Source organism: Hyaloscypha bicolor (genome assembly GCF_002865645.1).
Source record: "Hyaloscypha bicolor E unplaced genomic scaffold K444scaffold_182, whole genome shotgun sequence".
NCBI lineage: Eukaryota > Fungi > Ascomycota > Leotiomycetes > Helotiales > Hyaloscyphaceae > Hyaloscypha > Hyaloscypha bicolor.
In genome coordinates, this window is record NW_020194684.1 from 5,879,021 (window position 1) to 5,899,056 (window position 20,036).

Below are 20,036 nucleotides of genomic sequence, written 5' to 3' on the forward strand. Positions count from 1 at the left end.
TTAATTAGATCTATAACTGACTGGATATATGAAATAAAAGATAGGAGTATAATCTATCTATTTAAGGATAGATTATATAATAGATAACTAATCTAGTCTATAAAATCCTATTTAAACGGGTTATTATAGACCCGTATATTAATCTATAATAATAACTAATAGAGCCATAGCCAGATCTATATCTGCTATAGGCAGGCCTATACCATATTAGCCTGCAAACCATATAGGACTACTAGTAAGATCTGGGTAAAGTTCCTCCTAAGGATTATAGGTACTCTTCTAAAAAGAATATTATCTATAACTAATTATAAATTAACTATTAGCCGGTATACTACCTTAAAGTAGTACTTGTATTATATAGGTACCTTATTCCAGATAATCAGGTCTATAGATTACAAAAGTATTTTGAACCGGCTTATTTTAGTAATTATACTTATAGATAACTTATTAAGCTTAAATAGAATCCGGAACTAGAAGCAAAATATATATTTGTCCGGGAGAAAGAGAGCTATAATACCTATTAATACTATATATAGAATTACCTTATTTTGGCTATAGTAATAGTAGTAGAGGGTCTTATAAAGAAATGTCTTATTAGTTCTATCCGGGCCCTATAAGTAGAAGTAAGCCATTTATAAATTGTCTGTAATTACTATTATAATTATCTGGAAATAAGAGTACTAGTTTATATTTAGCTAGGCTTATATTATAATTACTAGTAATATCTTACGGGTATAATCGATCTATAGATTAGCTATATAGTAACTTACGGTCTAGTTAAAGGTATTTTTAGGTAGGGTAATATCTATAAGTATCTACTAGAGATTTATAAGGCCAAAATCAAATAAGAAGAGGCTATAATTATAGTAAGGATTAACTAAGGGTAATAGGAAGTTAATTAACGGGTTATAGGCGAGTTTATAGGCCAAGTTATTATAGAAATACTCTTTATACCGGTTCCAGATCACTTGTATATCCGTAATTAGCTATTAGTAAATATCTATAAGAAAGAATATTTGTAAACTATAGCCGGTTATTAATAAAATAGCCTTATTAAAATACTAGAACTACTCCTGATTATTCTCTACTAAGCCGCAGATAATACAGGTAGTATAGTATATAGGATAACGGATACTCTTAATTAAGTAAAGCTTATTAAAAGACTATAGACTATATATAACTGTTAGTAAAAGCTATAAGTAGAACCGCTTGTTTAAAACTGGGCTATAGTAGTAAATATAGCCAATACTATACTTTTGCTTATAGTATTTCTATATCCGGGTTTTAGTAACCTATATAAAGTACTATAGGAACTTGTAATATAGGTACTAGTATCCGTTTTTATATATTATATTATACTTAAAAAAGGCTATTAAGATTAAGTAGGTATTTGTGGCCCGGTCTATAATCTGCTCGGGTAAGAGGTCGGCTGTAAAGTAGACTATATACTATTCAGGGAGGTGAATTATGAAATATTAAACGAAGGAAACTCCTGGTATATTAGGTATTTGAATAGGTACCAGAAAGCTTCTATAGGGCCTATATACCGAGCCTGGAAATACTAGGTAATCTTATTATCTATTCCCGAAATAGTAATAGTTATACGGTCTGTTCTCTTATAAATATATTTATAAATATATTTAATTACTTATATAAATATATAAACCTCAATATTAATATATAAATAGAACTTCTAGAAAAGATACAGGTTATACGGAATAATCTAGTAGTTATTACGGATAACTTCCTGGTCTGGAAAGCCTGATTTATAGACTATAAATATATAACTATTATTCCGGTACTGGTATTCGAAATATCTATTCTTATAAATAATTATTATAGCTATAAATACTTTAGGGAATCTCTTCTAATATATAAGCAGAGCTATAGGTATCTTACGAACTATATATAGGGCTTTCGGATTATTATTAAGGCTATACGGCCTATAAGATATTTGGCTAGTAACTATAGCTATAAGTTTACCTATAGAATCCTATAATAGGTCTGGGAGCTCGGTATAAATAATCTTATTAACCAAATCAGGAGTTAAGAAAACGGTATTCCTCTTAAGGAATAAGAGTAAATATATATATAGAAGGCTATATTTCTAGTATTTAATTATATAGATATGGCCCATATACTATCCGAAAAGGTAGTTCTTAAGATCTATAAAAAGCTCTCTTACTTTTAGAATAAAGACCTAGTAAAGAAGATCCGGACGGTTAATTACTTACTATCTATTTAAGAGGTAATCTATAATCTTAGGCTAGTATAAATTAGCTATAAAGGTAATAAAGAAGCTTGGTTTACTAAAGTATTATATAATAGCTATTAAGTCTTAAAAGAGCTATTATATAAAGTAATTACTATCTATAAAGCTTAATGGAAGGATAAAGTAATAGCTAATATTACTTATATAGATATCCTTATAGATTAGAGTATCTATAAGTCCTATATAGATATCCGTACAGATATTCTACTAGTATAAGTAGAGCCAGTCAAGTAAGGTAATCTTATAGGTAATATATATATTAATAATATATTACTAAAAGAGGCGGCTAGTATAAAAAAATAGGGAAAAGGCTAGATAGATATAGAAATAATACTAGTAAAAGACCTGCTATTCGAGCCATATCTATTAACGGGTTCTATTACGGTTCTATAACTATAAACCGTAGTACTAGCCCGGATTACTATATAGGAAGAATAAGATATAGTAAAGTAATATATATATTATATATATAATATTAATTATATATATTTATAGATACTTACGGCCTGTTTTACGGACCGTAAATACCAGATTATAGTAGCTTATATTTGTATACTTGTCCGGAATAAGGGCTATAACCTTATTACTTATTAGGAGGTTCTTATAATAATAATTAGTACCTGATTTAAGAATTAAGTATATTTGCAGATTAAATAAGATCCGGAAATCGGTTTACTAGCTTATAAGATACTTATAGGCTGTTTTATAGACTATAATAAACGGATTATAATCCGTAAGTATATCCGTAAGCTATAAAAGAACCATATAATCTAAGTAAGAAAAGTTAGTAGTCCGTATATTAGTTATAAAGAGCAGATTATAAAAGAAGAGCTATATAAAGGAGGGTTTGGTATATAAAGCGGGCTATAGCAGGCCTTAGAAATAGAAGAGCTTACTATAGATCTGAAAGTACTAGATTTTATAGGAGAAGTCGATTTGTATATCCTTCTTATACTTAACTAATATAAAGGCAAAAATATAATTATATACCCGGATATTTGCCCGGAAGGCCCGGTAGAGCGGATTATTGCCTATAAAGAGATAAGAGAGGTATAGAGGAGGCTTACGGATTAGAGGAAATATTACGTTATCCTTCTTATAACAGGCCTCAAAGCGATTATCTATATAGCCAAAATAGAGGGCTTTACAAGCTATATAGTAATCCGTAAGCAGACCAGTCGTATATACGGGAGCTGGCCGGAAGCAGGAAAGGAAGGCAAGAGGCCGTATAGTAGGTAGGTCGGCAGGAGGGTCCTCTACGGTATAAACTGGGGCCGCAACGGACGGTTAACGGATCCGTCGCTAGCGCCGCGGGGCTGGCTCGTCTGCAGAGACGTCCGTAACCGACCGTTATCGTTGCCGGGAGGTAGGGAGGGTATTTGGATTAAGTTCTTGCAAGGCAGGGCACTAATTAGCAGTTCGGGCACGTCGCCGCTCCTAGAAACTGGTTAAAGGGATCAAGGATAAAGAAGAGGAATACGGACCGTACAGGCCATACAGGTCTTACGGATAGCGCCTGTAGGCCCGTAAGGAAAGGCTAAAAGTAGCAAGTATCTAGTATATAATAAGCAGGTCTTGGAATTATCCATTATTAAAAGGAAGTAAAAGAGAGAGTAATAAAGAGAAGAAGGAGAGGAGAGTAACGTAAGGCCAGGTTTCTTTTTAGTACACTTGGAGCTAGCGAGAGCCTTAAGAAATATCCCCTAAGCTTTAAAAAATCGTAATAAAAGCCTCTCGCATTCCAGAACCACTCAAATATAGAGAAAGATACTTGAGCTTCTTCTCTCTAATCCCTAGCTGAGCGCTAAGGATTTGGACGCAATCGCATTCCGATACGCGATTCCCTAGAACGGGGAGACTTTGGTGTTCGTCACGTGAAAGTTTTTTTCAAGGAGCCCCGAGAGCCAACCGCTTAGGGTGGTCCGAACGTAGGACAATATAGAAGAGGACTAATAGTCGGACTTGACGTCGCGCTAAAGGGGCCCTTCCCTTTAGTCGGGGAAAGCGAGTTGTCCCGGGAAAGCGAGATGTCCCGTACCGAATAAAATCCTTAATAACTTGAAACCTTAATCTTTTTAAATAATTCTAAGTAATAGAATTAAAAATATAAGCCTTATAAACCAGATATAATTCTCTAAATCTTAAAAAATAGTATAGGTAGAGAGTTATTAAGGTTTTAGTATTAAATAGCGTGAAATACAAAAAGCATAAGAATTATTTATTCGTAACCGTTTCGCAAGTATTAAACCTGTAACTTTTGCTTAATTATAATTTTTTATTCTTTTACTTAAGACTTTAGCCCTTAAATATGCGATAGGTAACTATAAGATCGCGAATAAAACGTATTAATTAGATTTTCCATAGCTAGTTCCTAATATTATTTTTTAGAAGGCAAAAAAGGCCGGTGCGGGACATCTCGCTTTCCCGGGACAACTCGCTTTCCCCGACTAAAGGGAAGGGCCCCTTTAGCGCGACGTCAAGTCCGACTATTACTAGTGAGACGTGTTTGAAACAAGTGCTAAGCAGCCTCAGGCTGCCAGGCACACTTCAACAGCCAGCTTGGTTGAATCTCCTACCCGTTGCTCCAAGACAACGTACAAGATCTCACAAGGTATAACTCCAAGCATATAATAAAGCCGCCAGATACTAAGGTAATGATAGACTAATTCCCTATAGACTGGCCCTGTGTCCTTCGAACTACGCTCCCAATGTGCAATCGAACGTTAACTTCACCGGTGAACATACTCCTGCCCTACACGGCGATAATCACAACTAGTTATCCGAAATACACGCTATTAGGAAGACTGTGAATATGGATAATCCTGAGGAATACGGTGACTGGCAGACTCGGGGCGGGGAAAATTGGTACTGGGACATTGCAAAAGAGATCGTACACGGAAAGTTGAATTGGTAGAGTAATGTCCATCCCTGCGTGCCGAAAAAACCAAACGCTCGATATTAATGAATTCAATATACTTCTTATGCAACAGTACGACCTAACAACAACCGTAGCAACAGTATCTGTTGTATAGTCTCATAGCGCTCCTGCCTTGGCTTCTGTGCCTGCGATAAGCACCAATGGTCATTCCTTCGCGATCGCGCTACGAAGGTATATCTGGTTCGACAGATTGAACAGGGGCACCTCCTAGCTCTGCTCCATCCGCATGTTCCTCGGCGTTTCTTGCCTTTTCTGCTCTATGTTGAGCTATCGAGGCTATTATTTTGCCGACAACAAAACGCCTTTTGCTTCCCTCCGTCCCATCCGCCTTTGGCGTTTTCTTCGTCTGTCTGTGTTCTTTAAACCAACGAAAGAGCCTTTTCCAATTAAAAAGGAATGAACAGGCCGCATACCCCAGGAGAATAATGCAATAAATAAATAGTATAGGCGTCCAGATGAATACCATGGCCAGAGCGGGGACTCTCTTGAGTATGGGGCGTACAACCGTTGATGATGACCACCTTTCAGAAATCTTTCTAAAGGAACCAACAAAAGCTTTGAAGAAACGGAGGAGAGGGTTGACATATAGAGCCAGTATAACAAACGGTACTGCCAATGCAGCAGTAATTATCACTTTTACTGTTAGCAAACCATAAAAGCCGAGTTTGGAATGATTACATACTTATATATTTGATTGCATAGGCAAGTTCAAAGTTCGAGTTTGATTTGGAAAATTCAGCTATAGGTAGCGCTAAGAAGGCTGTCATGAAAGATGCAGGGAGAAATATAATGGTGACAATTGTGAAAACTGTGATTGTGTTGCCTGAGATTCGAGCTGTCCGTGCCTCCGATACATTGGCTTGCTTTTGCTTGAGATCTAAAAGATCCTCTAACTATAAAATAGTCAGTCGGACTGCGAACAGTTATGTGAAGTATGCTTACAGCTTTGTAAGGGCGTTTTGCGGCCTCGTCCATGGCATTAACTAGGTCGATATGCCGAACTAATGCATTCATGAGATTTGCCTTTGACACGGGAATCCCAAGATTCTTTTGGCCAGCCTCAATCGCTTTGACAAACGACTCAATTACACCCATCTGCTGGCCATAGAGACTCCTCAAAATATTCAATTCGTCTCGAATATCCTTGATTTCTTTGAGCAATTCTGTCTCTTGTGAGATGTCGAAGATAAGTTCTAGTTCCTCGCCAAGGGCCGTTGGCGTCGATGGCTTTATGGTCCCGTCGGGCTTCGAAGTCTCTGGCTGCTCCTTGGAAGCCTCTTGCTCGATATCATTCCTTCTGGTTTTTTCTTCATTTTCGCTGCTTTTTTTTCGGCTTTCCCCTTAGCTTTCTCCTTGGCCTTCTCCTTTCTTGCTTTCTTCTCCTTTTCCTTTTTCTTTTTCTCATCTTCCGCACTTAGTTTTTCCCCCCCGTTCGCAAACTGATTAAAACATCTGGTCTCTTCATCGGCCTACGAAGATTTAGAAACCCGTTTTTAGTATTTGCGATTCACTTACCACGTAGTTGATCGAATATTCGAAGATCTCCAGATATAGATATTGCTCATAATACCATTCCACGGGATCAAAGCTCAACCCTAAACATCGAGCTATTATAGTTTCTGATAATCCAAATGCTGAATTAAATGGTTCTCTAACACTTTCAGCAAGGTGACGAAGGATGTCGTCTAAAACATTCGTCATGTTGATTGTAGTTGTTGTCTCAGTACTGGCGGCATGCTTGCCCCAGCGCTGGGGGAAACTTGTAATAACGGTCTCTTCATAATGGCTTTCTGTTACTTTCCGGCAAGGCCAACGAGCGGTGTCCGGACTTACTGTTATCAACTATCCACAGCCACAATTGATCAATCATCACAATTGGAACCGGGTCTTTGGGATATTTCCGTCGGCAGTAACGCGATATAACCTGATCGGCATCTCGAATATCCGTGTCCTGGGTCATATAGTAGTAGAACTGATCTAGGGTTCGTCGAATATGTAATGGTGGCTGTCGGAATAGGAACTCTTCGAGGAGCGAAACATCTGGTTCGGTATCTTTTGTGGCTTGCGTTCCTGGTTGCTTTTCTTTATCCCCTTCTCCTTTTCCCATGGGCTTAAGTAATTCGCTGAAATATTCTCTTCCAAATGGAATAATAAGGTTATCCAATGTTTCTTCATTGGATTTTTGAAGCTCTTTAATAACACTGGACATTTCTTTTCTAGCATCCTCCAGTTCCCAGTGCAGATAAGGCATCTAAGGGAGGTATTATTAGTGAGTCACTCTTAGTAGAAGATAACACCTACAAAAAGTATGAGCTTAGTTTTCTCACTATCTATATATTATGACGTCAGTATACTAAAAAAAACATTCATCTGGTGGGTGTTCATGCAAACCTTTTGTGATCGCGCGGCATGATGGCTTCATGAAGCGACCGTGCACTGCTGAGAGCTTTGATTCATGCAACTTATCGTCCCACAGTTCTCTTTTCAGCAAATTCTGTGCCGAAAAATCTTCTTTAGGACCGGAATACATCTTCGCCATGAGTGCCTTGCAGGATGTGTCAGTCAATTTTATGTTTGCGGTCCCCAGTTGTCATGCTCACCTCCACCCACAGCATCTAATCAAGTCAGTTGGTTCCGATATATATATATGCAGGACGGTTTCTCACATTGTTCGCTGGGAGATGTATCCATTTGAAATCTGGGTCTGGGGAAGCTTCTCCGGATGTCATGTCGTTTGATGCATCAGAGCCAATTTCTTCATCCCAAATAAGCGCTTCAACTGGTTTCTGCTCCAGTCGATGCTCTTCCACTGTGTCTCCATCTATGTTGGTCTCAATATAGAAATCCACAATAGTGGCATTCATTCCAATATGTTTGTCAACTTTCAGGTCCTTGAGAGAGGAAATTCCTGTAAGAGGCACCTCGACAGTTGGCCTTGAGCTTGCGACTAAAGCACCTCGGTGAGTCATGAATAATCTGATCGTCTCTGGGTAATGCCTATGAATGGCAGTATCGAGTGGTGTGTTCCCCCACTTGTCTCGTTTGTCGAGATCAGCACCGAACTCAAGAAGTGCAGCTGCAACCGAGTAATTTCTTTGGCAGGCTGCTTTGTGTAAGCCGGTTTGCCCATCAATATCCGCAGCATCAACAGGAACATAAGCCAAACAATTCCCGACCACCCACTCGTTCCCGTAGAAGCAGCCATAATGAAGGGCCTCGATTATATCCTGCTTCACGTCATGCTCGCCTTTGACCTTGCTCATTTTCTCGAGAAGGGCGATAACTGTTTCTTCATGGCCAAGTATAGCAGCCTCTCTTAACAGCTCTTTGGCATCTGTTAAGCATCCCAGAGTGATTCCTAGTACTTCGGGGAGTCCAACTAGGTCGGCGAACTCTGAAACGCTCATCTCAGTCCATTTCATGATCTTTTCACGAGTCCAATTGAGAGCGGTAGCTGCTTTCTCTGAATACTGTGGACCCAGTGTTGATAAGAGTTTGCTTAGCTCAAGGAACGGATCCTCTTCGCGCAAGGTACAAATAGTGCGTGCCGTAGGGATGTAATTATCGTAGTGTGTAACAAGAACCTTGGTAGCAGTGGATGCTAGATCCCGTCAGACTACAGTATTTGCCAACATTTGATACCTTCTAGGACTCATATCATATGATGAATGTAGAGCATCCTCTCAATAGATAGCAATAGAAATGATTTACTTACCCTCTATGTTGAATTCATCACACAACTGATTGCCCCCTTCCCTATTGCCGGTCTCAAGATATAGACTGATGAGTTGTCTAACAATCGCCCTAGTATCTCTGTTCTCCTTGCCCCATTGTTCTTTTATGGAGTTGAGAGCTGAGGGGAGTACTAATTCCAACTCGTTCGTTTCTTTGTTTTGGAGATACGATACCAGTGCCAAATTACACTTAGTTTTTAATGTATTCCCATGATTGGGGCCGAAAACGGTTGACTTCGCCCTCAAAGACTTGCGAAGCAAGGTTTCAGCGGCGGGTAAATCCTTTTTGTGGATGAAGAAGCAAGCAATGTTGTTTTGTAGTTGAGACGTCCAAGGATGTTCCGAGCCTAGAGAATGACGGACTCCAGTCAGTGCTTCCTCATAGAGGCGACATGCCTCGTTCAGCCTATCATTCGACAGAAATATCTTTCCCAGGAGAGTTACACAGATGAGAGAGTAGCGGTCTGCCCAGCCCCAAAGCTTCAACATCTGTCCTCGAACATCTTGAAGAATGGATTCTGCATCGTCGAACTGCTCATTTCTGAAGTATGCTCGCCCAAGCCACAGCTTGGCCTCCAGCAATTTGTTACCCTCCGTCAAAGTTTGAGACGCTTGTTGTCGTTCAACTTCCCCTCTCCAATAAGTGATAGATTTCTCGCGACATTCCTTGCTATTCTGCTCTGGTTCGGAAGTACCTGCTGGAAATTAATTTCCCACTCGAATTTCCGAGTTGGGCCGCAGAAATGACCTACTAACAGGACTCGATTCTCTTGAAGGCGAAGACATAGCTGCCAGTTGGCTTCGGATCCAAAAGTGTGAGATATTTGAGTTATTCCGTCTTCGGCAGCTGGATGGCGTCCTAGAAACTACACGGCGGTACTGTCCCTCACTGAATTTTTGACGAAAATCGAGGAGACTAGCTTGTGTTGCCCTGCATGACTGATTGCGAAGGACGTTGAGCCTTATCAGCAGATAACTTTGTGCACTAGAACCTATTTTTGGATGTTGGGAGACACCGCATTTTCAGCTGAGGAATTGGGCTGAAATGGTTTGTTGAGGCTTCGCGGCCCCCATCCCTGCCCTGGGGTGTCCCTTTTCGGCTCCTCGGCTACACCTGCCACTTCCTAAAGCTGTAAAAGTCGGTCATGGATTCTTGCAGAGACAATTCTAGATCCATGTCAGCCGGAGCTGCAACTTTAGCGAACTTCATCAATTCAACTTCACCGTATACATGATGTTAATCTATTAATTAATTACTCAATTCCTCTTTACGATAAGAAGTGGTACTCAAATAGCATTGTACTGCTCTATAGTGATTGTCGAAAGATAATTCTATATACGAAGTAGTTTCAAAAGTCTAAACCAACGATAGGACAGATTTAGATTTCGGGCCTCGCGATCCTCTTCGGTTCCTCCCTCTCAGAGTCTCTCTGCCCCTCCATCTTACTCCTCCATCAACTCAGCCACTCCCTACCGCGATATATTGCAACTGGTCTGGCTGGTGAACGGCTTTTGATATCACAAACAAGCACTCTAGCTGATTATGAGCGTTCTAAAGCTTATATTTCTATTATATAAAGCTATATTCACGTGTCCTAAGAGCTATAACTGCCCAGGGAGCTGTAACTTTGCTCAGGGGGCTGTATTCACGCGATCCGGGCGTTGCAACATACCCAGGGAGCTGCCTTCATGCGCGTGGATTGAGTAATCGAGGATATACTCTTAGGCGAGGGAGAAGTGTGGGAATTAGGGACAGGTAAACATACGGAGGTCGCGGCATAAAGTGACGGGAATACAGGGCATTTGTGGGGAAAGTCCCCTATAGCACTCTTTTCAGGCCGTTGGCCCCTCTGTAAGGCCCTCTACTTTTAGCGGCCTGCCCTAAAAATACGCTATAAGCTTTAACAAGGGGTGCCACACCTTTTCCGGGCTTATCTCCTGTAATTACAAGGGCTCACTCGCTAATGAGGCCTATAAAGGCCGTCTATTCAGGGTCAGAGCGCTATGGTTACTCTGCCAGCAGCACTAATACCCCTGAAGATCGCCAACAACCTTGCGAATGTCTCATAGGGTGCTTTCAGGGCACGACGCCGAAGATTTTAGGGCCTTATAGCGGGCTCAGTCCCTATAAATAAGCGCTGTAGGGCAATTTGGGTCCAAATGCCCTGTATACAGAGCCTGGGGAGCGACGACGGATGGTAGTGCGTGCTTGTTGGCTTTCCAGATGGATGGTGGTGTGAGGTGCGGTGTTGAAGATGTGGATTGGTAGGGATAGTTGCACATCCAGGGTGGGAGCATTTTTGATTGAATTTGGTTGGGGAAGGAAGGAAGGAAGCTGTTTGAGGTCCTGGTTGGTGGAGAAAGTTTGAAACGAGGGAAGGCTGTGAAGTTTAGAGGAGAATCAGTTTATGAGGTATCAATGCCAAACCTCTTGAGAGAAGAGAAGAGTGATTAGTATGCGAGACTTTGTAAGTTCTGGATCCCAAAAATTGACAATTAGTTTATTAGGATGCGAATGCGAATGCGAATGACATAAGTAGGTAAGTTATGCGCAGTGATTCCCCAGATGAGGCGGGAGCTAGGACGGATAGAGCCGACGCCGGAATGGTCAGCCTTTCTACTTAGACAAGCGTGCAAGCATGAGTTTGTACGATGATAATTAAGAGCAGGTCTTGATACCAAATCCACTTATTATTGTAAATTGTTTCTGTTTTCGCTCTTCGCTTAAAAAGTGGACTGTAAACACAATATCCTGGCTGCTATGCTATCGTTCTGATGCCCAGATTTCCGTTTGCCTTTCGAATATTTCTGTTCGAGTGATCTGAGCCTTGCAAAAGGAATTCTAGCATCCAATCAATACAATTATCTATATATAGACCGAGACAAAAAAAGCCATAGCAAGCAATATACTCAGGAAGCAAGGGGGTTATTCTGCCAGTTCTCACTTCACATGCCACATTGACACTTCACATGCCACACTGACACTTCACATGCCACACTGACACTTCACGTCTCGCATTCTGAGTTGCCATAATATGTCTTCCCTTATCAATATCAACTTGACTTATCAACATGGGCGCGTTTCTCTCGCAAGAATCAGTTGAAGCTCAATTCTCAGGCTTGCCTGTGGAGTTGATAGGCAATATCATCTCACTGTTGCCTCCATGCGACGTCGCCAGCCTGAGGCTAATGTCCAAAGCTTTTGCCGTTATGGGCCGGCGAGGTCTCTTCAACGGCCGTCTCACTCTCCGAATATATCGCGACGATATGCGCAGACTTACGGGTATCGGGGGTTGTCCATGGCTTGCGGCTTGTATCCAGGAAATCGAAATCTTTGTAGCGGAGGTCGACTGCCATCATTTCGACTATCAGCCCAGGGTAGAAATAGACGAAGATACTCTTGCCGAGCTGCAGTGTGTCTGGCGCTTCCTCGAAGTCAATCGCTCTGGACTCTTTTGTCTTGAGGGTCTTCTCGCTACCGCTTTTCCGAGCTTCACGCATGTGAATTCCATCGTCGTCACTTCCAGGAAGTTTCCCTTTGGCTTTATCACGCAAAGCGACTCCCTCAGGCCCGCATGGCGGCACATCATAGAAACCGCCGAGGACCCTTCTCATCTCAACTCTCATCGTCCTAGATATAAAGAATCAACAGCTAGATTTCCAAACCTTGTGCTAGCGGCTCGAGCCTACCTGCCACCCCTCACAAAGCTGGTTTTCGACCCTTTTCCGATCGAGGCACTCATTCGGCGCAATCTCACGTCCATGGAAGGCGCGAAAACATCCATGATGACTGAGATGATCAAACTATGCAACCGACTTCAGCATTTACAGATTGCCATCGACGGGCACAGTGACGGCAGATATTACGACGGCCCATCCATTGGTCGAGCGATGTCGAAATTTCTCGGTTCTCTTTATTACCTCCGTGCCTTGGAGCTATCATTCCCTCTGGCAAGATTCACCACACCCGGTTACATCGACCATATCTTTGGAATCTACTTGCCTTGCCTGAGAACATTCAAACTGGAAAAGATCGGTGCTCCACCAGACGTCTTGCTCTCATTCCTGATCAGACACAATGCTACACTTAGAGAACTACGTCTCTCTAGCACGGCTCTGTGTGTCCACACGGAAGATTCGTTCAAAGATTTCATTACAGCGCTTCGAGATTCTCTCAGACTAGAGAATTTTGAAATGTTCAATTGGGACTCGAAAGAAGAGACGCTTTACGTGGAGGAACGATGCCAAGATCCAGGCGAAATGTCCAGAAGGCTTGAGCAGTACGTAAAGGGCGAGGGGTCATGGTGTTCGGGAGCTGAATTGGCATTTTCGAACGCAAGAATTGTGCAAAACCCACTTGAAGGACACGAGACTCACGTACAAGTCATCGAGCCGGATCAAGATTGAAGTAACCAATTGATATCAAGTCAAGATAGGAGCAACGAAATCTAGGGCACTATTATTATATCAACAAGTTGCAACGTGATTATCTTTCCTAACACGGATTGGGGGCGTACGGCATAGTCGACCACTGGATCAACTCCTGAAGATCGACACGCGTTTCCCCAAAACTGTATGGGCCATGAACAGTTTGCAGTGGGTGGGTGCCAAGTTGTGGCGCTTATGTTGGCGTTCTCGAGGGAATATCATTTGTCGAATTCTCAGCCGTAGCCTTGCCAACAATCTCTTCGGACTACCCTTGACTGTATTGAGCGAATCCTTCAGGGAAAAACAACAGTGGTCCGTAGGATTAAAGATTGGGCTGAGCCTCGAGGTCGTGAAGGATTTCTGTGGCTTCTTTCCGTCACAAATTTGCTTTATACCCCGCGACCCCATTCCGGAAGACTTCCTTCCTGAGTCGATGCTACTTTGTGAAACCTCAATTTTGTGCGCAGCGATAGAATCGTTTCAAGATGGCCACAAAGTCGATTGTTTGGCTTCTCTCTTACAGCCTTGTTTACTTGGTCGGCTGTGGCTTAGCCGCGAAAGTCATTTCATACCCTGTCTCCAGAGCCTTACCTGGGAATGATCAGCCATTACCCCGAGGCATCTCTCAGCGCTCTAATATATTGGAGGTACTATCCAACAATAAGTCTCGGGGCGCATACTTTGCCTCTGTTGAGGTTGGGACGCCGGCGCAGAAGCTGTCATTGATGCTAAGCACCGGAAGCAGCAGGGGTGGCCATCAAGTCAGTCGAGTTAAGCCAATCATATAAGCTGCACTCTCCTGCATCAGCCACTCAGTTCAGTAGAAATTTCAGGCCAGCCGTTCAGTTAGAAATAATTTAATCAGTTGCTGATAAGTTGATGTATGATTTATTATTGATTTTGGAGTGAGTTATATATAATAATTACCTCTTTTTGAGGGTTGTTAGAGTGCCCTGGATAATTTGTTTGAGGGCGGCCGCCTCGCCAAGCCTAAATTCTAGGTCTTTGATTGGCCAATGGGATGGTTACGAGTGCCGCCTACTGCACCGCGGATGTGTCGAGACAATATTAGTAGCAATTATGGCGTCTTGTTGACTTGAGCAGCTTTCTTTTTATGGGTCGTGTTGAATGGCTTGATTTTGAGTTTGAGTTTGCGTTTTTCTTTTGGGATTTTCGAATTTTAGTTTCGTCATCGGAAAGAGCAATCGGACCGGTCATATACGATAGAAGCTCGTTCGCAGCTTTTTCTTGCTTGCATGCCTCCCTCCAAACTCGGTAAGCGAGCTGATTGGTTGTGTCGTGGAAACTGCTGAAAACACACTTGAATCCGAGTATGGTCTAACTTACCCGTAAAGATAATCACCGTCCTTAAAGTAAGTTTTCTGGATTCTTGAGACTTCGGCGCTCAACTTAGGTAACACTCTCTCCAAAAGACAGGGCGACGTGATTTCTCAGTGAACCACTCTTTCCTAAAACGGCTAAGCCGCAATAGTCATAACACAGCTGCAGTTACTGATTAATAAGGGTCTCTAATCAAATAATGCTTTTTGCCTGCTATAACGTTTTATGGTATATGGATTTGCTCAAGTCTATTGAAGTGAGGGAAAGGAAGGTTAAGTACAGGTCTTTATTTACTTTGATCTACTGCATCACCTGACGCGGGGCAATCTTACCCCGCCATTGTCTTAGAATTTTGAGGGCTGAAGGAACGAGAACAACTACACTTGTGTTTCTATTTTCGTCGTTGTTCTTTGTTATCAGTAATTTGGGGTTTCTCGGATTCGATTTCTTCAAGATTTTTCATATCTGGTGTGTTGAATATCAGGGGTAAATCTCACACTATCTCCCAAGATCCGCATGCAAACTCGATCATATCTTCCTTCTCTTCCCAGCTGAAAACTAAGCTCTACCACAGAATCGGAAAACAGTGTCCTTCCTCAACCTCTTCGTCTCCACCGCCCTGGGCGTATCACCCGACGAACTATCCGCCGTTCGGAAAGCCGCGGAACCGAAGCAGAAACCCAAAGACTCTGTCTCTGCCTGCTCCTCATCAATCTCTCAAAGCTCTCAAACCGTGAGCTCTGCCTCAAATCCAACTTCCAGCACCACAGAACAGCAAAGGGATAAAAAGACGAAGGAAGCGGGGTCTGAGGTAGAGACTTATAGACCAGAGGATAAAGTAGAGGAGGGGAGAAATGAGCCACTCTGACTACTTATCAAATAGGAAATCTCTCTTGAAAGGGAAAGGATTGGCATCACATTGTTGTTTTGGGGCCGGTCCTCGGAGCACCTACCTTCTTTTATCCTGTTTATCGATGAATATCTTATAGAAGCTGAAAGGTAATAGTAATTCTGATAACAGAGGTGATGAGATGACAGTTAGTGCGGCGGCTAAAGTGTGCTAACATATGAACTCGTACTGGTACGTGAACTCATGCTACCGTATGAAAGAATCGAAATTAAACCCCATATCTTGCAAATGAAACAGTCCACTCGTACCAGGCAGGGACCGTCCTACGCCACCAGTCACATAAGAGAAACTGCCCACGAGTCCTCCCAACCAGCTTCTGTCGAAGCCTAAACTCAGCGTTGGAAGTAGTTGGCTGGGACGGGTTTGACATGATGCCAGTTCAGACACCATCGTCGTTCTTTGCGGGCTGGAAGGGATTTCCTGTAGGTTAAGGAGCAACTATTCTGATAGGTGTGCCGCATTAGCCGGGATGCTGGTGGGCTCCGAGTCAGGGCAGACTGTGGAGTACTTGGTGGTCACTGTTGTGGAGACTCTATCGAGGTCGCCGTGTTGGTGGGTCCTGGTGTGGATTGACTTGATATGTACCGTTGAGGTGTGGATGCTACTAGACACAGTGGGAGGAGCCACATGAGCCAGAGTGGACTCCGATTCGGATTCGGTCACTTGGTAGACAGAGAAGCCTCCGCGGGAGCTTTCGGTAGCGATTGAAGTGGTGCCAGCTCGGTAAGTGTGGCTGACGGCCGGATGGGAGCATTCTGGAGAGGAGACCGCAGAGGGCGTGGCGATAGAGGCGGAGTTTGAGCAGGCGGATATGTTGACAAGAGCACTGGATGCTGGTCAGCATGAACCTTTTGCCTGGTAATATTCCTACTTACCCATTGTCCGGGTTCGGAGAAGCTGTGTTCGCGCCGGCCAAATCAGTATGGTTTACAGTATTTCCTGCTGCATTTCCCGCTGTCGGCACACATTGGGCAATACAGATGTCCAAGTGTTGCTGAGGGATAGTGATGGCCCTCTGGAGCATAGCAGGAGCTTCGATGACCGTCGCAACTAGACCCATGCTGACGTGCCATTCGATGTGGCAGTGGAAGAGCCAAACTCCAGGGTTGTCGGCTGTGAATCTCAAGATAACATAGCTATTGCCGTTAACGCTAACGGTGTCGCGTCTCATCGGTACCGACGGGAAGGCTCTATTGTCTCCACCAAATGATCCAGCTCCAGAGCCTGGTCTATCACATACTTGAAACTGGTGACCATGAAGATGGAATGGGTGAATTGCATCATCTAGGTTGTTCAATACAATCTCCACTGTCTGGCCGTATTGAACGACAAGTGGATTGACTTGACCATATACAACAGGATTGTCCGCGTCTTTTCCAACTGCCAAGACACTGTAAAGAGTAGGAACCTTTTGAGAAATGTAAGTGTCATTCATGTATGCCCTATTGAGGTTAGCTTAAGTGACTATACAATACACATGGGAGACCCTTACCGAGGGATGCCGAGGTCATCAGAACCAAAATGGAAGTCTAAGGTGATTTGCTGATCCGGGACAGGAAGCAGTTTCTGATTGTCATACGGCTGTTGGAGTTTAGTTCAAGGTTCAGAATGAATATTCTATACATATATACATATATATATATATATTAAAATAAAATAAAAAATTGGTGCTTACCACTAAGATGAAATCATCCAACGGATCCCAATCGTCCACAACGAGTGGGACAGGCAAAATTTTCGTTTGGTCATATTCGATGTAGCCAGTGACATTCAATGGCCAACGAGACCCAGGCTGAGTGAAGTCTTTGTTAATGTCAAGAGATGTAAGGAAGGCATAATTTCCTCCATCGGTTCGCTTCGCCTCAAGAAGGAAGGTGTAGCGTTGAGCAGGTGAAACGCGAATCTGTTCAGCATGATGCTCATGTACGTGAGATGTTGACTGAAAGTCAGATTGGATCTGGAGAGCATACCACTCGATCATTGAAAGAGTTGTTTGAGTACTCTGATGATTACTCGTCTTTTCTAACAGAGATTGCTTGTTCTGATCTCTCTCAGCCTAATACCGAAGCTTCACCTGATCCTTTGGCGAGCTTCGGAGGACAAGCCGGCGGTAGTACGGCCTTCCCAAGTTCCTGTATCCTTAACCCCGATGACCCAAGCATCACATCATATACAGATTATCTTTCATCTCCTACAAGTTGGGAAGAGATGGACCATTTTGGAGAGAATTATTTTTTAGTTAAGACATAGGAAGCATTACATAGACTCCCGACACAGTTTTCCATGCCACAATATCCTTTGATTATCTCTCTTCAGCCTGACATACACCGTGATCACAAGAGAAGTGACAAATGCCAACGCCGGGGGCCCACTCCATTTTTTCAAGCACGAAAACTACATCATTCACCTGTCGGAATCTAGCCCAACACGAATATTCCGATGCTACAATACCAAGCAAATTCTAATTCTTCGGTCATCACAGCAGGGATCCCAACAATCCCCGTTCACCATGCCAAGCACGGACAATTCTCATTATGATAGAAAATTCTAGAGAATGTCTCGTAATCTGCCCCTGTGCCTCGCCAAGAAAGGACTCCCTTCCTGAGTCCATCAGTCGACAGTATGGTTAAGCCACATCCAAAAGAGCGTTGCCAATGCGACGAGAAAGCAGCCAACATTCCAAGCCGTCCCCCAGTCACCGTAGGCAAGCTTGGCACCAACCACTATCAGAAAAATCACCGTTATCGTCAAGGGCAAGACCACGTGCTGCGAACCAGGCATCCGGTCTTCATCGATGATTAGTGCTCGGAACTGGAGCTCCCCCAGTTTTGGGCAGTGCCATCTCTCAAGCTTCGACAAAATATCCCTATCATAATCATGGTCAGCTTCCAATCCACTCGTCACAGCCATAATTCGGCTCAACCACTTACAAGTGGCTGTTGATGACACCTTCTACGTCGAGCAAGCCATTTACCGCAGCAATACCTGGGTCGGAGAAGGCTAGAGTTAGGAATGGTCGCATATTGAGGCGTGAGAGTTCCCTTTATGCCTGATATAACGTCCGCTCCGGGCATATTATTCCATCTAGTTTATAGGATATGCAACTGCTAAAACAGTTCACTTGGCCTGTAGACGGATTATACGGGCAAGGGAACTCCTGGGGATCGTAACTGGCAATGATCTGTTCGAGTCGTCCTTTTTCGGCGGCCAAGTCCTCGGTGGTATAAGTGCCAACAAACCTCTTATGCTTTGTTTGCTGCTTGCATTTCAACTCTCGTCCTGCGATTGAAATCTTGAGATACCTGTCAGTAACACTTACAGCCAATTTCCACCCACTTTGCATGCGACGAACCTCAACAATACCCACTTCCCTAACACCGAACAGATTTAGGCGCTTTCTCCAGCCCCCTCTGTGTGCATACCACACTCGACGAATTTCTTGCCATACAGTCACGTCGTCGGCTGAATTTGGAATTTTAACGGGAACGATATGACAGCGATTATCTTTACCCCAGCAGAGGAAGATGGAAGATGAATCCGAATCATCCGAGCCAAGAACCGGCTCCAAGATTTCTAATAGTTCTCTCTTGCGTCTCTCATGACTTGCTTTTCGGGGGTCCAATATATTCAGTCTCCGGTTTTTGGCGGTAACCCCTGAATCTCTCCCGGCAGCCTCTGCTCTTTGATTCATGGCCCCTGTACCTTGGATCATCTGATACGCCGGTGTATTGCGGCGACGAACACGAACATTCTGTAGAGTTGGGCCCAGAGTGTTAAGCGCGATATTTTCCATTGATAGGGAGTACTGAGTGGGCTGAGTATTAAAGAGAGGCAAGGGATGAGAGTAGTTCGGCTTCGGCATTTCTAGTTTGAAGATTGCTAGAAGCCTAGCTCCCCACATCGGATCAGGATACTCGCGCTGTTCCCATTCCCGACGACGAGGTTGGCCATGGTGCCGGAATGGTAAGATTTGTGGCTGTTGCTCTTGGTCAATGTAGATCTTGCGTGGCTGTCTCAGAATCGCCTGGGCTGGGGCGCGAATCTCGTCCATTTCGATTGGTGAGCGCAGAATGAATTCCGAGGGGGTAGAAAGGTTGAGGACAATAGGAGCTGGAAAGTAGGGTGTATTGGGTTTTAAACGGCGACAGGGCACGTCAGGCTGGCTGATATCCGCCTCATATCCTCATTCTCTTGCATATACTCCTCATATCGTTTCTCGAACATTGCCTCGTCATCCGCCTCCCGCCCTTTCAAGTTGCGCGTGAGATAGCGTTGTTTTGCGATCTCTTTAGGACAGTGATGCGAGGACTCCTGCTTGGGGATGGGTAGTGTCATTCTTGATAATGCGCCGTAGGAGATCGGCGGCCGAGATGTGTTGCACGGGAAAATTCTCTACGAGAAGGGCGCTTAGAG

General features: G+C 43.3%; 7 protein-coding genes across 7 annotated transcripts; 1 reads left to right on the plus strand and 6 right to left on the minus strand.

The window, feature by feature from the left end:
* Window positions 1–3,184: 3,184 nt before the first annotated feature.
* K444DRAFT_545702 (uncharacterized protein) lies at window positions 3,185–3,385 on the minus strand (the record flags this gene model as incomplete). Its single annotated transcript, XM_024876158.1, has 1 exon — window positions 3,185–3,385. A coding segment is annotated over one exon (201 nt), but the record flags the coding sequence as incomplete, so codon positions are not given.
* A 1,792-nt stretch (window positions 3,386–5,177) lies between these two features.
* On the minus strand, window positions 5,178–7,895 carry K444DRAFT_621321 (uncharacterized protein). The gene is made up of 9 exons (XM_024881882.1): window positions 7,877–7,895; window positions 7,811–7,825; window positions 7,602–7,755; window positions 7,512–7,540; window positions 7,044–7,461; window positions 6,722–6,985; window positions 6,153–6,550; window positions 5,893–6,103; window positions 5,178–5,843 (listed from the first exon to the last, which is right to left on the minus strand). Exons 2-9 carry the CDS (start codon window positions 7,823–7,825, stop codon window positions 5,374–5,376), a joined length of 1,959 nt encoding a protein of 652 aa, XP_024729078.1. The 5' UTR covers window positions 7,877–7,895; the 3' UTR covers window positions 5,178–5,373.
* Window positions 7,662–10,000, minus strand: K444DRAFT_255557 (uncharacterized protein). Its single transcript, XM_024871355.1, has 4 exons — window positions 9,697–10,000; window positions 8,926–9,639; window positions 7,811–8,811; window positions 7,662–7,755 (listed from the first exon to the last, which is right to left on the minus strand). The coding sequence occupies exons 1-3, from the start codon at window positions 9,728–9,730 to the stop codon at window positions 7,835–7,837; spliced, it is 1,725 nt and encodes a 574-aa protein (XP_024729079.1). The 5' UTR covers window positions 9,731–10,000; the 3' UTR covers window positions 7,662–7,755; window positions 7,811–7,834.
* A 1,929-nt stretch (window positions 10,001–11,929) lies between these two features.
* On the plus strand, window positions 11,930–13,439 carry K444DRAFT_255576 (uncharacterized protein). The gene has a single exon (XM_024871356.1). The coding sequence runs from the start codon at window positions 12,017–12,019 to the stop codon at window positions 13,349–13,351; it is 1,335 nt and encodes a 444-aa protein (XP_024729080.1). The 5' UTR covers window positions 11,930–12,016; the 3' UTR covers window positions 13,352–13,439.
* A 3,055-nt stretch (window positions 13,440–16,494) lies between these two features.
* On the minus strand, window positions 16,495–17,604 carry K444DRAFT_546169 (multicopper oxidase; the record flags this gene model as incomplete). Its single annotated transcript, XM_024876199.1, has 3 exons — window positions 16,495–17,065; window positions 17,116–17,204; window positions 17,299–17,604. The coding sequence occupies 3 exons, from the start codon at window positions 17,602–17,604 to the stop codon at window positions 16,495–16,497; spliced, it is 966 nt and encodes a 321-aa protein (XP_024729081.1).
* Window positions 17,605–17,890: 286 nt separating this feature from the next.
* K444DRAFT_621324 (uncharacterized protein) lies at window positions 17,891–18,694 on the minus strand. The gene is made up of 2 exons (XM_024881883.1): window positions 18,554–18,694; window positions 17,891–18,489 (listed from the first exon to the last, which is right to left on the minus strand). The coding sequence occupies exons 1-2, from the start codon at window positions 18,643–18,645 to the stop codon at window positions 18,234–18,236; spliced, it is 348 nt and encodes a 115-aa protein (XP_024729082.1). The 5' UTR covers window positions 18,646–18,694; the 3' UTR covers window positions 17,891–18,233.
* Window positions 18,378–19,820, minus strand: K444DRAFT_709177 (uncharacterized protein). Its single transcript, XM_024888194.1, has 3 exons — window positions 18,976–19,820; window positions 18,554–18,915; window positions 18,378–18,489 (listed from the first exon to the last, which is right to left on the minus strand). Exons 1-2 carry the CDS (start codon window positions 19,672–19,674, stop codon window positions 18,667–18,669), a joined length of 948 nt encoding a protein of 315 aa, XP_024729083.1. The 5' UTR covers window positions 19,675–19,820; the 3' UTR covers window positions 18,378–18,489; window positions 18,554–18,666.
* Between the last annotated feature and the right edge of the window lie 216 nt (window positions 19,821–20,036).

What these genes read in the sequence shown, in the direction of transcription:
- K444DRAFT_621321 (XM_024881882.1), bottom strand. An exon ending in GCTGTGGATAGTTGATAACA is followed by an intron (nt 6,986 to 7,043) that starts GTAAGTCCGGAC and finishes GCCATTATGAAG; the next exon opens with AGACCGTTATTACAAGTTTC. An exon ending in CAAAACGCCCTTACAAAGCT is followed by an intron (nt 6,104 to 6,152) that starts GTAAGCATACTT and finishes ACTATTTTATAG; the next exon opens with TTAGAGGATCTTTTAGATCT.
- K444DRAFT_255557 (XM_024871355.1), bottom strand. Translation starts at nt 9,730, where the DNA reads ATGTCTTCGCCTTCAAGAGAATCGAGTCCTGTTA. An exon ending in AAGAGAATCGAGTCCTGTTA is followed by an intron (nt 9,640 to 9,696) that starts GTAGGTCATTTC and finishes AATTTCCAGCAG; the next exon opens with GTACTTCCGAACCAGAGCAG. An exon ending in TGATGAATTCAACATAGAGG is followed by an intron (nt 8,812 to 8,925) that starts GTAAGTAAATCA and finishes GACGGGATCTAG; the next exon opens with CATCCACTGCTACCAAGGTT.
- K444DRAFT_255576 (XM_024871356.1), top strand. Translation starts at nt 12,017, where the DNA reads ATGGGCGCGTTTCTCTCGCAAGAATCAGTTGAAGCTCAATTCTCAGGC.
- K444DRAFT_621324 (XM_024881883.1), bottom strand. Translation starts at nt 18,645, where the DNA reads ATGCGACCATTCCTAACTCTAGCCTTCTCCGACCCAGGTATTGCTGCG. An exon ending in GGTGTCATCAACAGCCACTT is followed by an intron (nt 18,490 to 18,553) that starts GTAAGTGGTTGA and finishes TGATTATGATAG; the next exon opens with GGATATTTTGTCGAAGCTTG.
- K444DRAFT_709177 (XM_024888194.1), bottom strand. Translation starts at nt 19,674, where the DNA reads ATGGACGAGATTCGCGCCCCAGCCCAGGCGATTCTGAGACAGCCACGC. An exon ending in GGGAAGTGGGTATTGTTGAG is followed by an intron (nt 18,916 to 18,975) that starts GTTCGTCGCATG and finishes AGGTATCTCAAG; the next exon opens with ATTTCAATCGCAGGACGAGA.